This window comes from Microtus oregoni, unplaced genomic scaffold, assembly GCF_018167655.1.
Source record: "Microtus oregoni isolate MIOR12 unplaced genomic scaffold, Mior012 000037F_ref0000500, whole genome shotgun sequence".
Taxonomy (NCBI): domain Eukaryota; kingdom Metazoa; phylum Chordata; class Mammalia; order Rodentia; family Cricetidae; genus Microtus; species Microtus oregoni.
In genome coordinates this window covers 25,643,564-25,657,987 of record NW_024543096.1, presented here as the reverse complement: position 1 = coordinate 25,657,987, position 14,424 = coordinate 25,643,564, and the positions used below count along the sequence as shown (strand labels likewise).

The 14,424-nt window shown below is 37.6% G+C and overlaps 1 protein-coding gene across 2 annotated transcripts in view; it reads left to right on the top strand.

Annotated features, from left to right (window-relative positions):
* Window positions 1–7,299, top strand: part of Sp3 (Sp3 transcription factor) — a 49,112-nt gene extending 41,813 nt beyond the window's left edge. For both annotated transcript variants that reach the window (XM_041631542.1, XM_041631543.1), the window contains 2 exons: window positions 3,909–4,105; window positions 5,562–7,299. In XM_041631542.1, coding sequence (XP_041487476.1) covers window positions 3,909–4,105; window positions 5,562–5,878 — 514 coding nt within the window. In that variant the 3' untranslated portion in view covers window positions 5,879–7,299. The remainder of the gene's footprint in view (window positions 1–3,908; window positions 4,106–5,561) is intronic.
* The last annotated feature ends 7,125 nt before the right edge of the window (window positions 7,300–14,424 follow it).

The following is a 14,424-nucleotide window of genomic DNA, read 5'->3' as shown; positions in this document are numbered from 1 at the left end:
TTCGAACCCATTTATATACTCCCGAGTTTTAACCCTTACATTGTATTGCCAGCTCAATGGATCTGCTTCTGAACATGACCTTAGATAAGTTAGTGGAATTCTGGATAGGCAGTAACTTTCCTGAAATGTACTTTATTTAAAAGGCACTTTCAAAATAAGTTACTCATCAGATCTATATGGTGGTCAGTGCTTAGCCTTTACTTAGACAGTTAAACATGTTCCAGAAATGCAGAGGAAGTAGAATATTTCAGAACAACACATAAAAGCCCCACAAGTCAAAATCCTATCTCAGGATCTAGCCACTGTAACATTTTTGTGTAATACTGCATATACTTTAAAGCAGAAACATCTGTTTATGTCTCTTGTTTTGTAAGTTTTTGTGGCCTTATTTCCATGTCTGAGCTGTGTCATCTTTTGATCTATGTATAGTATTGTATGTGGATATATAATTTAATTTTCTCCTTTGTTTGGGATTCATCAAAATCCTCACATATACGTCCTTGTACATCTGTCTGATTGTCTCATTAGTGTGTGTTGGCAGAAATAGAATTGCTGGGTCAATGGAGTTGTCTACTAAAAAGCCATATCCCTCTATACTTAGAGCAGCCTTGTCTCGGATGTCTATGTTCTCATGTGCTGACCAATTCCTTCTGCTTTCTTTTAAACCTTTTAAAGTTTGATAGGCAAGAATTATCTCATTTATTTTAGTTTATGTTTTGTTTATTGCTTGGTGAAGTTGAACATATTTGGTAATTAGGTTTATAAAATTTATTTTGTGAATTGTCTGTCTTGTGGAACTGTTAGTTTATGTGAACTTTTACATGTACAAGTATGTTTTCTCAGTTCTTTCTACATTACTCTTAACTGTCAGTGGTCTGCACAGTGCACTATATAAGTAACGGAGTTCACTTACAATTAACAAAAAATTAAGTTAGTCTTTTAGATGCTAAAAGTATGCCAGAAATGATAGCAGGTAATGTTTTTTTTTTCATAGAATTTTTTCCTTCATTCTTTTTATAACTTATTCTAAACAAATCAAGGTTCTTAGGATAGTAGTAGTTTCATAGACTTGATTTGAACAGAATTCAACAGGTTTCTATCCTTAGCTTGTATAAATAGCTAATTATTAGAAGCATTAACATAAATAGTCTAAGAACATTCTGCAACTTAAATTAATTGTTTTAAAAGAGTAGAGTATTGGCTTTTTTTCTTAACCATTTTCTAAATACATATACAAATGGGCAAAATAGCATTTTTAGAAATCTAATTTCATTTAGCTGCAGAAAACTGTTTTGTTTACTTTTTTGAGCAAGCTATAAAAGAAATTATTTCAGGGGCTGGAGAGATGTCTCGGTAGTTAATAGCATTGGCTGTTCTTCCAGAGGACCCAGCTTCGGTCCCCAGCACTGATAGGGCAGCTCACAAACATCAGTAACCGGAGTCCCAGGGGATCTAGCACCTTCTGTTCTCTGTGAGCACTGCTTGTGGTGCATAGATACACGTGCAGGAAAATCACTCACATTATAAAGTAATAGATTTAAATTAAAATGGTTCAATTAGCCAGTTTTTATATAGCAGAACCAGTCTTTAGACACTATTAGAAGAAATAATTGTAACAATACAAAGTGATCCAAAGGCATTATTGTTACATGGGTTTTGTGTGATTTAAGCATCAATCCATTAAATTATTTTACAAAGTTGTCAGCATTTCAGCTTGCGTTTCTGCCACCATAAGCAAAAGCGGCTGTGATTATTTATCTTTCCTTAACTTTGTCCAGAATTTAGATTTATTCTGTGTTGCTGTCTTGTCATTGAATTATTGGGCGCAAGTTTAGACACTCACGAGTAGAAATTTAAAATTGCTAGTTACGTGGGGCTATATAATGGACATTATTATGTTCAAGATGGAAACACTTGAAGAGTTCTTTTCCCTCAGAGGATAGGCCATGAATACCTCTGGTCTATCTAGATCTTTCCTTGAGTTGAATTTCCTTAAGTACTAATTTGAACCTCAGCAAGCTAAACATTTAACTTAAATTATAATACAGTTGATGCAACTAGATATTTTTTCTTAGATGCATATCCCATATTTAATGACTATTTTTTTCATTTGCTTTATAATTCAACAGGAAAAAAAAAAAACCTTTCCCTACCATTTTTTCTCAGTCTTCTGAGAACCTGTGTTTGTTGCTGTTCATTTGTTTAGTCTTGTATTTTGTTGGTACTCACAGGCTGAGTTTTGCTAAATTTGTCAAATCACACTGTTGAGTTTATAAAATCACAGTAGTTCACCAAAGTGGCAGCCTTAACAAAGGAGTGTGAAGTCATGAGTGAACTGAGTTGGGTTTCCTGTGAAATTGCTATGGTGAACGCAACATTAATACCAGTGAAGACACTGTTTCTTTCTCTTAGATCTATTTAAGAATAAAGAAATTTTAAAAAGCTAAATTAAATGGAAACAAGACTTGGACATTGAAAATAAGCCAGGAAAAACCTGTTTTTTTCTCAACTCAGCTCTTTAAAGAGATTTAGAAATTGGGGGTGGACTGGAGCAGAAACTAGAATGTGTTAGATTATGACATCCTTGCCCTTGAGACAACAGCATGATTCCTCCTTGTCTTTACTTATGCTATTCCTCTGCCTGGAATGCCTTCCCTCCTTTCTATCTAAATCCTACCCACCTCCTCCACGAAGCCTTCTCTAACTACTGGAGCCCACATTGATGTCTCCCTGTTCAGAACACCTATGGCATCTAACAGCCAGCACTGCACCGTTTAGCACTGTTTGTCCTATGGCAATTTCACATGCTACTGAGTGTGAGTACATTAAAATATAAATGTGGGGGAAATTTGAGAAACGATAGGTAGATTGTATACAGGAGGATTTAGTAGTTGTGGAGGTTTACAGGCTACACTTAGATTGAGTTTGAGGGAGGAGGGGAGTTGGGAAGGGGTTAAAGGTGCCTTTTTTTTTTAAATCTTAGAGAAACATTGTAAAGTTTATACAGTGTTTTGATAATTATGTCCAAAAAGTCATGCTTTAAAAATATATTCAGTAACAATCCTAATTAATTTTTGTCAAGAAATGTTTATGCTTAATGCTATTGAGATACCGTTTCTGGATTCAAAAAGGTTTCTTCTTGCTTAGACTAAGATGCCTCTGTTCACTCATCTAAGCACGACTCCCCAACTGTCCTTTGTATCAAATACTTAATTCTATTGTAAAATTCTGAACCGTGGAAAAAATGGTAATTTGTTATATTTCTGTGAATAATTTGGGGTGGCAGCATTGGTTTATGGGGGGAGAATTTTAACAGTAAAGATAATTTTTTTGATTTGTAGTTTTTGTGTGAGATACCAGGAGAGTTAAGAACATAGCTTTAGCTAGATTTTCTTAAAACTGGATTTCAAGTCAGTGTATGTTAGGTGTGACCATTGGAGCACTTAAATCATGTTAATCTAAAACTGCTTCAGCTCTCTATCTGCCTTCTAATTGTATGTGATGAATTTCTGTACAGTATTCTTTGGATAAGAAATTACAAAAATTATCTTACATTATGACTTTGAATAAAACTAGTTTCCTGTACTGTTAATTGAATTGGTTCTGTATTTGCGAATGATTCTGATGGGATAGTTTAGATTATTGTGCATTCTTTGTGTATGAAGTGTTCTTTTAGTTACATCATTATTGAATATAGTTATATTCAGACAATTATTGAATAAAATTAATACATTAAATTTGTTGTTTAAAATACATAAATTTCTATTTAAATAGATTTAAAATGGTTTTGGTTTCTGATTGTTCTCTTGGTGATAATATCTTCTCTTTGAAACTCAAGAAGCTATATGATGATATAAGTGGTTTTCAATGTTTTGATATAAATGTACATTATTCTGTGTGTTTTTTAGAGGTACCAACCTTGGGAAGAAGAAACAACACATTTGTCATATACCAGGATGTGGTAAAGTCTATGGGAAAACCTCACATTTGAGAGCGCATCTACGTTGGCATTCTGGAGAGCGTCCTTTTATTTGTAACTGGATGTTCTGTGGCAAAAGATTTACACGAAGTGATGAATTACAAAGGCACAGAAGAACACACACAGGTTACTAATACCTTTATGTTTTTCCCCTTGCCTTCCTCCCTCCCTTTCTGTTAGGGATTGAGCCCATGTGTATACTCAAAATACATTGAGCTGTCTCCCTAATCTATATAGTTGGTTTTAACAGACAAAATGAATTGTAGTCTATAGCTGCTAGACATTTTTTCAGCATGACTTACTTATCAGATCTTTAAATTGATTAATTAGATCAAAAATCAGCCCTCAGTAATACTAATTTCAAGTCTAAAGAACAAGCCAGTATAGATTTTCTTGAGGAATGGCTTTTATGTTGTATATACTGAGTTAGCTTTCATTGACTGTTGAATGTCTTAAACCACATTTTACTGTTTATTCTGGTCACATATTTAAAATTAGCTGCTGTTTCTCTTATTGTTATGCTAGCAATATCATTTTGAAATTCTGATATTTTATCTTTTCTGTTTGAGTATCTGAGGTGAGGGAAAGGCATTTTATTGAGGTATTTGTTAATTTTTTCTTTTTTTACATAATATATGGTGATTGTATGAGATGGGTATAGGTCAGACTCAGACTGAAGTCTAACGTAATGTAATTTTCTGCCAAAATTAAATAATCAAAGTGTTCATCATTCTGTGTGTAGTGTTAAAGAATTGAGAACTGATACTCTAAGGTGATGTGTAGAAGGAAGCGTGGTCAAATGAACAACATGAGTTTTGAAGTCTGATACACTAGGACTACTTGCAGTTTTTCTATTAGGTTAAGCAAATAAGTTGTCTCTGCTTCACAACTCTTAATTTGGCTTTGAATGTCAGAAGATAACATTGGAGTATGAGGCAGTATATATGCACATAAGATTCTCTGCTTTTAGTTCTGTTCCTTGTTATTACAAAGATAAAAAATGTGATTAACCTTTTTGAAACTAACATGAGTGGCAGGACTTTCTATTACAGTTAGGAGAGAAAGTTGTAGATATAATAACATTGAGTGATCGGAATGTAGATCCTAAGATGGCCCCCAATAGAATTTTCCCCGGTGGAATTTATCCTCAGTAGGTTGTGAAAACGAATAATGTATATGGAGAAGAAAAAATATGATCAAATACATGTGGGTTATTTGTTCACCCAAGGGCATGGATTAAAGAGGGAACATGAATTCATAAGGTAGTACCTTGAGCTTTGAATAGTGTTGGGTAGTCTTGGTGCATGTGTTTATTCCAGCACTCAGTGGCAGGCAGATCTCCAAGTTGAAGACAGCCTGATCTACATCGTGAGTTTCAGGACAGTCAGGGCTACACAGAGAAACCCTGTTTCAGAGGGGAAAGGATGCCAAATATTTGGGCAGAGTTATCGCCATAGGGGAAGTCTTACCGGGGGGCAGCTGATGAGACTAATACAGCTCTTCTAGATCTTCTGTTTCAGGAGAGACCATCGTTAATTGTAAAAGTGAATTTAAAAATAAGCAGTTTCATTTTTCTTCACAGGTGAAAAGAAGTTTGTTTGTCCAGAATGTTCAAAACGTTTTATGAGAAGTGACCACCTTGCCAAACATATTAAAACACATCAAAATAAAAAAGTTATTCATTCTAGCAGTACAGTGCTAGCATCTGTGGAAGCTGGGAGGGATGATGCCTTGATTACTGCAGGAGGAACAACACTTATCCTTGCAAATATTCAACAGGGGGCTGTTTCAGGGATAGGAACTGTCAACACTTCTGCCACCAGCAATCAGGACATCCTTACCAACACTGAAATACCTTTGCAGCTTGTCACAGTTTCTGGAAATGAGACAATGGAGTAAATATTACACAAATACTTATTCATTGTGGTTATTTTTATACAGTAGTGAGAAGAATATTGTTCTTAAGTTCTTAGATATCTTTTTATTGATGTGCAAAAATTTTTGGATTGACAGTAACTTGGTTATACATGACACTGAAATGCCTTACTTTGTATGATATTCCATAGTATATTAAAATGGTAAAATTGCATGGGTTTTGTAGGTACTTTTGGAATCTAGAAGAAATGAAATTTTACCAAGTTATATAAAGAGAAAATTGAATTTAACAATGCGAATGGTAGTCTAACCAAATGCATCAATCCTGTGTGGTTTAGTGTAAAAATGAGAAACTGTTGGTATTTATCTATTGTAAGATAAAAAAAAGTTGATGGGTGAAAGAAATCATGTTATGATAAATTTTTGTAATTTTCTTGATGACTGGAATTTTTATTATGCATAACTGACAAATCAAGTTTCCAAGCAAATGTTACATAGTGTAGGCTTTACTTAGCTTATCAATTTGTCATTTTGAAGCTAATTATTTTAATTAGGTTAACTGTACAATATTTTAAGCATTACTCTTGTAAGATTTTGAAAACTACATTTTAACATGGACCTTTAGGGATAGTCACCTTTTAAATCCTGTTGAAAAGCCATGTTTAAGATTTAATTTGCCAAAATAATGTCTTGTTAATATTCTTTCAATAATGAAGTTGGGCAATATAACCGATGTTTTTAAAAAGTTTAAAATGTGTAGGTTGAAGCATTTGGGTGGTAAGAAAATGTTCTAGTGAATTACCCCTTTTCCTGAAGTTTGGAGGACCAAAAAAAGAACAAAAACAATAATAATAAGGTGTATTGCGTCTTAGCAGTGATTGTTTTCTTTCTTTTTTAAATCCAATCTTGTTTCCAAAAAAACATGTCTGCCAGGGCCTTAAAAGCCATTGTGTAAATTACCAATAAAGTATAACATATGCAAACATAACAAAATCACTTCCACAGTGACGATACTCCAACCATATGGATATTAGTCATAGAAACTAGAAGCTTTATGATATTTTTTTAATTTTTTTTGTCTAGATAGTCTGCACTTAAATATCAACCATTTTCCTTTTTTTGCTTCTTTCCATAAAATTTATATGTATCCAATACATTTAATTGAGAAATGTATGTTTTTTATTATGCTGTATTTTCTTTTTATTTTTTAATTATTGTTTATATTTTCAATTAAAAATGTACAAAATAAAATTACATTGCTGGTCTTGTAAGAGCGCTACAATTTTCCTAAATGTACCTATAGCTGCAGCAGTTCACCTATTTCAAGAAGTTGGATTCTGTTCATTTGTTATCTTAAGACCACCTCAGACTGAAAGGCTACCTTATTGTACGTTTAAAGTGTATTATAACAGTGTGGTAGTTAATAAAACACTATTTTTTTTCTTTTGAGTTTGTTGTAGTCCGATGGATTTAAAATACTGCAGTGGTATGGATAAGAAAGTCTGACTTATCTTTAATTTTGGCCTCTTATTTTAAGATTCTTGATTTCAGACGCTGGGATTGTACACAAATATATTTACTTAAAAAGAGGTGCTGGCAATTTAATTTTTCACTTAAAATGAATTTATTAAATATAACTGGAAAAAGTAACTTCTTAGCTCATATTGATTTTTATCACTTATCAACGCCATTTTGCAAACTACTTCCCTTTACAAAGCACTGCAAAGTATTTTGATTTATGAGAGTTGTGAATTTACTTAGGTATTCCTGCAAATGGTAACATAGACAAGCTGTGGTATTCATGGCAGGCAAGAGCTATTCTAAACGTTTTGAGTATTGTGCCTGGGATGGCTATACAGGAAGGGAGGTAGGAGTGCGAGAAGACAGCGGGCTGTTTCTTTCTGTGTGTGGACATTATTGATGAGGTTTCCATCAGCTGTTATCCAGGCCCAACCTAACATTGTTACTTGTAATTTTTAGTGCGTGTGTTGGTCAACTCTAGGCGCACACAGTAATCGTGGGCAGTTTTTCTAAATAAAGCTTAAACCTAGGATGTTAAAAGGGAACTGTTACTTGGAATTTATTGGAAATCAATACTTTGAGATTGAGGATAAGAATTTGAAATAATTTTTTAGAATAGTTTTCATTAAGATTATAAGTAGAGGTTGCTTGCAGAACCAAACATACACTGAATCAAAAGGTGGGTTGTGTGTGTGTGGAGGGGAGGATTGGGGGTGTAGGGAGGTTACGCCTCAGGGCTCCCAGTTAGGTTAGGCTGACTGGTCAGTTAACCTTGTGGGGCAGGGATTTTCCTACCTCCCTGGTTGGGGACCACCACACCTGGGATTTTTCTTGTGGGTTTTATGGGCTCAGACTTGAGTCCTCATGCTTATGTAGACTTTACTGACTGAATTACCCTAGCACCAAGACGTTTTTAAGTAATTGAAGATTGACAGTTTCAAAACATTTCAATGTAGAAATTCCCAAGCATATTTAGACTAAATGCACTGAAGAAAGGTGTTAATGGTCTTAAAGTCTTTGTGGACTTTAAATATTTTATTTAACAGGTGAAAATATTTGACTTCCAATGTAGTGATTGTATTATTGTTTTTATATTTGAATATTAGATGTTTTAAAAACAGTATTTGAGGCATTGCTCTGAAGCCAAGTTCTGTAGTTAAAAAAAATCTATCACTGGACAAGAATATTTCTCTGTAGATGTTTTAATAGTTTGTCCAGTTTTTTTAATAACTAGAGTTACTGCACATTGTATTGATATACAAGTAATTACTATTGTACATCTACTGAGCTGGATGTCTACTGTACCTCGAAGATACCACTCAATGCTTCAAATGGAGGTATACACACCACAACGTCGGCTACCTTATAACTTTGGCCTCAGAATAGTGAAAGTGCTTTAATTAAAGTCACTTGTTAGGTAAGCTGGAAGCATGTTAGATGAGACGTTTTATAGAAAATAATTCTTGGGACCAGAGATGACTCTGTACATAAAAGGTGCTTGTCACACAAGTGGGGCAATCTGAGTTCAATTCTCGGCTTGGAAGCCTTGTAGAGGTTGAGGGAGAACCAACTCCACAAACCGTTCCCTGCCTACCACATACATGCTGCCACAATTGTGTGCATGCAATAATAAAAAGGAATAGATAGTTCTTAACCAGTATTGTCCATCAGGAAATCCTAGTAAGCGTTTTTATTTTTTGAGACAGCCTCATTTAGCTCAGGCTTCCCTTGAGGTTGTAGCTGGAGGTGAGCTGCTCTTCCCTCTGCCTCCCATGTGCTGGGATTACACATCACTTCCACCATACTTGGTTTGTGCTACAGTAGAGCTCAGAGGACAGCACTGTGGAGTTGGTGTTATGATTGTTTGTCACTTTGGGAAACAAGCCGTGCCCACTCCCCCATCTGCTGAGGCAGGCTGATCTTCAGCTTCTGGCCTGAGCTTGATCTCTTTTCTGTCTTCCTCTTGGAGAGGCAGCTCCGCTTCTGCCTCTCTCCCCACTTCTCTGTCCCCCCCCCTTCACTCTCTTGCTCTGTCCTGTTCTTTATCCCCCCCTCCACTCTTCCCCTTCTCCCCTCTTTCCTTCCCATTCCATAATTCAACTAACAAATATCCAATTCTATTCTGTACAATGTGTCTTGTCCATGTCCCTGTCTCCTGCCCATCTGCCATCTGTCTCTCTGCCTGGGAATGGCTGCTCCTAGAGCCCACTGCCTGCTGCCACAGGCCCGCTACCACCATTTGGGGAACTACAACATTTCTGCTGCATTTCTACAACATTTCTACAACATTTCTGCCCCGGCAACATTTTGTTGCCGGGGATCTTGCAGAATTTTTAAAAAATCATAATGGTTGTCTATCTAGAGATGAAGAGGTCAAGATCAGGCTGTTAGGATTTTGTGGAAAGCACTTTGCCTGCTGAGCCATTTTATAGGTTCTGGAAAAACGGTTTTTTCTTTTTTAATACTATTTTTGTTTTATGTGTGTGGGAATTTTGTCTGCATGTTATTTCTGTATCACATGTACCTGGTGCTCAAGGAGGCCAGAAGAGGGTGTTGGATCCCCTGGGTTGGTTGTTGGCCAAGGTGTGGGTGCTGCTCATCAAACCTGGGTCCTCTGGGAAAGCAGCCAGTGCTCTTAAGTGCTGAACCACCTCTAGCCTCCTAGTCCATTTGACTTGCTTCATCTGTGACTAGTGTGTGTTTGTGTGTGTGTTTTGGCAGCATCTTAGGTTGTTACCTAACCTTTATTATGATCATTTAAAACTCAACAGCAGCCGGGCGGTGGTGGCGCACGCCTTTAATCCCAGCACTCGGGAGGCAGAGGCAGGCGGATCTCTGTGAGTTCGAGACCAGCCTGGTCTACAAGAGCTAGTTCCAGGACAGGCTCCAAAACCACAGAGAAACCCTGTCTCGAAAAACCAAAAAAAAAAAAAAAACAAAAAAAACAAAAACAAAAACAAAAAAACTCAACAGCAAAAACATAGACGTTTTATATAAGAAGAAAATAGTAGCAGCTATCCTTGTATTACGTATTTAATTTTGCTTGGGAAGAGCGTATGCTTTTATAAGCCCTCCCCCCAAACCAAGCAACCCACTTTAAAACAAAAATAATGGGGCCGGGCGGTGGTGGTGCACGCCTTTAATCCCAGCACTCGGGAGGCAGAGGCAGGCGGATCTCTGTGAGTTCGAGACCAGCCTGGTCTACAAGAGCTAGTTCCAGGACAGGCTCCAAAACCACAGAGAAACTCTGTCTCAAAAAACCAAAAATAAATAAATTAAAAAAAAACAAAAATAATGTAAAAATTAATAAATGGTATTTTGTGGGAAAAATAACTGCAATAGGCATTTCTTTCAGATTCTTGTTATAGATTAGATCCTAGAACTGTCAAATTTCGTAAGTTTTTGTTTCATTGCATTTAATATTTGGATTAGAATTTTGAAATTTTGGTTTTAAAGATTGGCATTCTATAAACTACAGTTTAATTTTATGAGGTTAGTAAATATTTTTAGTGTAAATAGACTAGTGAGCTATAAATAAGTAGTCTTGTGTGACAGCAGGAAACCAGTTGACATCCTGGAAACAGAATTTGATGTTAGTGGTTCACCTTTATTAAGGTTGAAAAGATTGATTGGTCTCTTGCCTTGTTCTTACTTATATGTAAAATCATTTACATATGTATTTGTTGCATTTGTAAAGTGTTTGGGGAAAAATGCATGAGTCCTCAGGAAAAAATAAACTTCATCCAGGTCCAGAGTTTTCAGGCACTGATAAGCTGAGGACTAAACCCGGGAAAAGGAGCTTAAGGCTGGGAGACCTGCCAAGGAGACAGACACTAGAGAGAGGCTGAACATCACACACTGCTGGCCTTAGGCTGCAGAACCGCCTACTTGCTGAGTAGTTGAGTGGGTAAAAAGACTGGCCATTTGAGAGTGTGGGAAGAGTGGAGACAAGAACAGAAAAGTTTTAGCGGTTAGGAGCTGATTGGTGAGCTTTGCTATTGGGGAAACACTTGTACTGAACAAATAGAAAAAAATAAGGTGAAATTATTCTATCACCCATAAAGCAATTTCCTTTTAACATTCATGAGGTTTTTTATTTTATTTTATTTGGTTTTTCAACACAGGGTTTCTCTGTAGCTTTGGATCCTGTCCTGGAACTAGCTCTTGTAGACCAGGCTGGACTCGAACTCACAAAGATCCGCCTGCCTCTGCCTCCCGAGTGCTGGGATTAAAGGTGTGCTCCACCACCACCCGGCTCATTCATGAGTTTTTTTATTTTTTTCATGAGTTTTTTTAAAAGACATTTTTGAGTTTATAAAACAAACCACAGTATATGTATTTTAAAAGTATTTCAGGCTGATTGTGACATGCCTTTAACCCCAGCCCCCAAGAGGCAGGCAGATCTGAGTTCAAGGACAAGGGCTAGACAATGAGACCCTGTTTTAAAACAAAATTTTCATATTTTGTGGCATTTAAATTATCAAACTTAGAACCTTGAGTGTACTATACAAGTATTTTACCACTGAGCTACATCTTTAGCCCTTAAAAATACTAAAGCTGGGTGACTTACTTTCAAATAAAATGTTTGTTAACTGTCTATTTGATGTAAACACCCCCCCCCCCGTGTGTGTGAATGTGCTAGGGGAAAGATATGTTAAGAGCACTGCTGTTCTTGCAGAGGACTGATTCCCAGATTTCACATAACTGCTCACAACAATGTAATTGGCAGGATCAAGGGGATTGGCACCCTGTTTTGTAGGCAGAGACTGGCCGCCCAGACCTGAGTCATCACACAGAAACTCTATTAATTACCACACTGTTTGGCTAATGACTAGCGTATTCCTAGCTAGCTCTTACATCTTAAATTAACCCATTTCTATCTATATCACCACGAGGCTGTGGCCTACTGGCAAGGTTCCTTAGGCAGCTACATGGCATCTCTTTGACTCTGCCTACTCTATCTGTTTCAGCCTGGCTATATTTTGCCTTGCCATAGGCCAAAGCAGCTTTATTCATTAACCACTAAGCAACACATACACGGAAGGACCTCCCACATTATTGTTACAGCCTTCTTGCTGCATTGCCACATATGGTGAACCTACATAAATGTAGGCAAAATACACACAACTTTTAAAAATGGGTGCTGAAGGAAATGTGTGTCTCCTCCCAACTTCCCACTTTCAGTCTCTTCAAGTCCATGCTACTCTACAGACATTTTACCTTCTTAAAGCATTCTCATCCATAGAAAGGGTAACAGGATTGCCATCTTAAAAAGTAAGCATGTAATAAACAGGTCTGCATCAGGGGTTCCTTGGTAGGCTACCATCTGCTTAGTTCCTCTATGTGTGACCTTACTGATCCTCTGGGATGGATTACACTGCTATGGGGTGGACTTGGCTTAGGCGAAATAGGGAATTACGAACAATGTTTTCTGGCTTAGTTCTAAACAAGTAGCTCCCGTACCATACATAGTCATAAAATTTGTAGGGCTGATCACATCTGTCCTTCAACTGACATTTGAGAGCATATTATATACATACATAATACATACATAGCATACATTCATACACATACACACACACTTAGGATGAAATGATAACTCTTACATGATTTCTGCGTGTTCTGGGTAGAGGCTAATGACATGACTACAATTATCTTTCTGGCTTTAAACAAGTTCTGTTTGGTTTCTCTTGTGTCATGTGCTTGTTTCATTATAACAGTACAGTCTCTTTATTTAAAAAATTAAGAGAAGGCTAATTTTTAAGAGTTACAGCATAACCCTGCTAACTGCCTACAGATGTGGCATCTGGAAGGTCTACCCCCAAACACGGGAGAGCCTAAGTGTAGCCCTGAGGCTGCCTGCTTGCCACAGGTCACGAGGACAGCCTTTATGACATCCACACAGAACAGAGAGCCTTCCTTGTTTACACTCTCGTGTTGAACTTGAGGGTTACTTGATAGGCCAAATTCAGAAAGAAAAACAGTGCCAAAAAAATTGCTTCTGGAGTTTACCAGAATCTAAACTACTCTTCCTTGGATGTCAGTGAGTCAACCCTGAGAGGGAAGTTATAAACTGCAAAGCTGCAACGGAGCCACAAATCACAGGGGGAAGGGGAACCAGCCTGTGGAGATACAGCAGATGTGGGGTGAGTTCTTTTCTGAAAGAAGACAAAGGTAAGGGTTTCTGAGACATTTTGTGTGTTCTGGAATTGAAGCTTAGGATGGGGGTGTGGTGGGCAGAGATAGAAGAGTCACCACACTGGCACGGAGAAGGCCAGTGGTGTAGAATGTGCTGTGTGGACTGACTGCTGGGTAGCCTGAATCTCAAATCCTGTTACTGCTAGATCTCTTGACAACCTAGATGTGAAGAGTTGCCACAGGAGGCGCCTTGCTGCTGTCGGGAGGTCTTAACATGACTACATGACTTGAAGCTGGCCTTTTGGTTTCTGACCCATTGTGATCATTCTTGTTCTTGAGGCTTTCCCCACAACTCTGAGAGCTTAGCAACGCAGTCTGCAATTTAAAATTCCTCACTTGATTTGTCATGAAGAGCAGGCAGAAATGGACAGGATCGTGGTTTCCCTAAGGTGGTAGAGCCAGGCTGTGGTAGAGCGAGGCTGCGGAAGAGCCGCTGTGAAGCCCATCACTGAACTCTTATAAAGCAGCAGCAGCAGCAAGGTGCTTTTTATTTTTTTTTTTTAAGACCCTTTCTGCTGTCTCAGGTTCCTGTTGCCCTACCAGCAGGCAGCTAGGTGAGGTTTGGCTTCACAACCCACTTTTGGAGGAATTACCTGCACTCTCCACTTCTCTCAGCCTTCACAATCCCCTCTACGTTTTGGTTTCTGCTCCATAGTCCATTGAAAACGCTGATGTCAGCAGTGGCCTCTTCACTAAACCACAAACCACGTGAAGGGTGTCCGGCTCAGGTGCTCTGCTGTGGCACTACCCCAGTGACTTACTGCTAGCTAAGCTGCTATTCCTAAGATCGCCACAGCCTCCAGAGCAGTGCTACCAACTGAAGACTGAGCATCCAAAACCTGAGCCTGCGG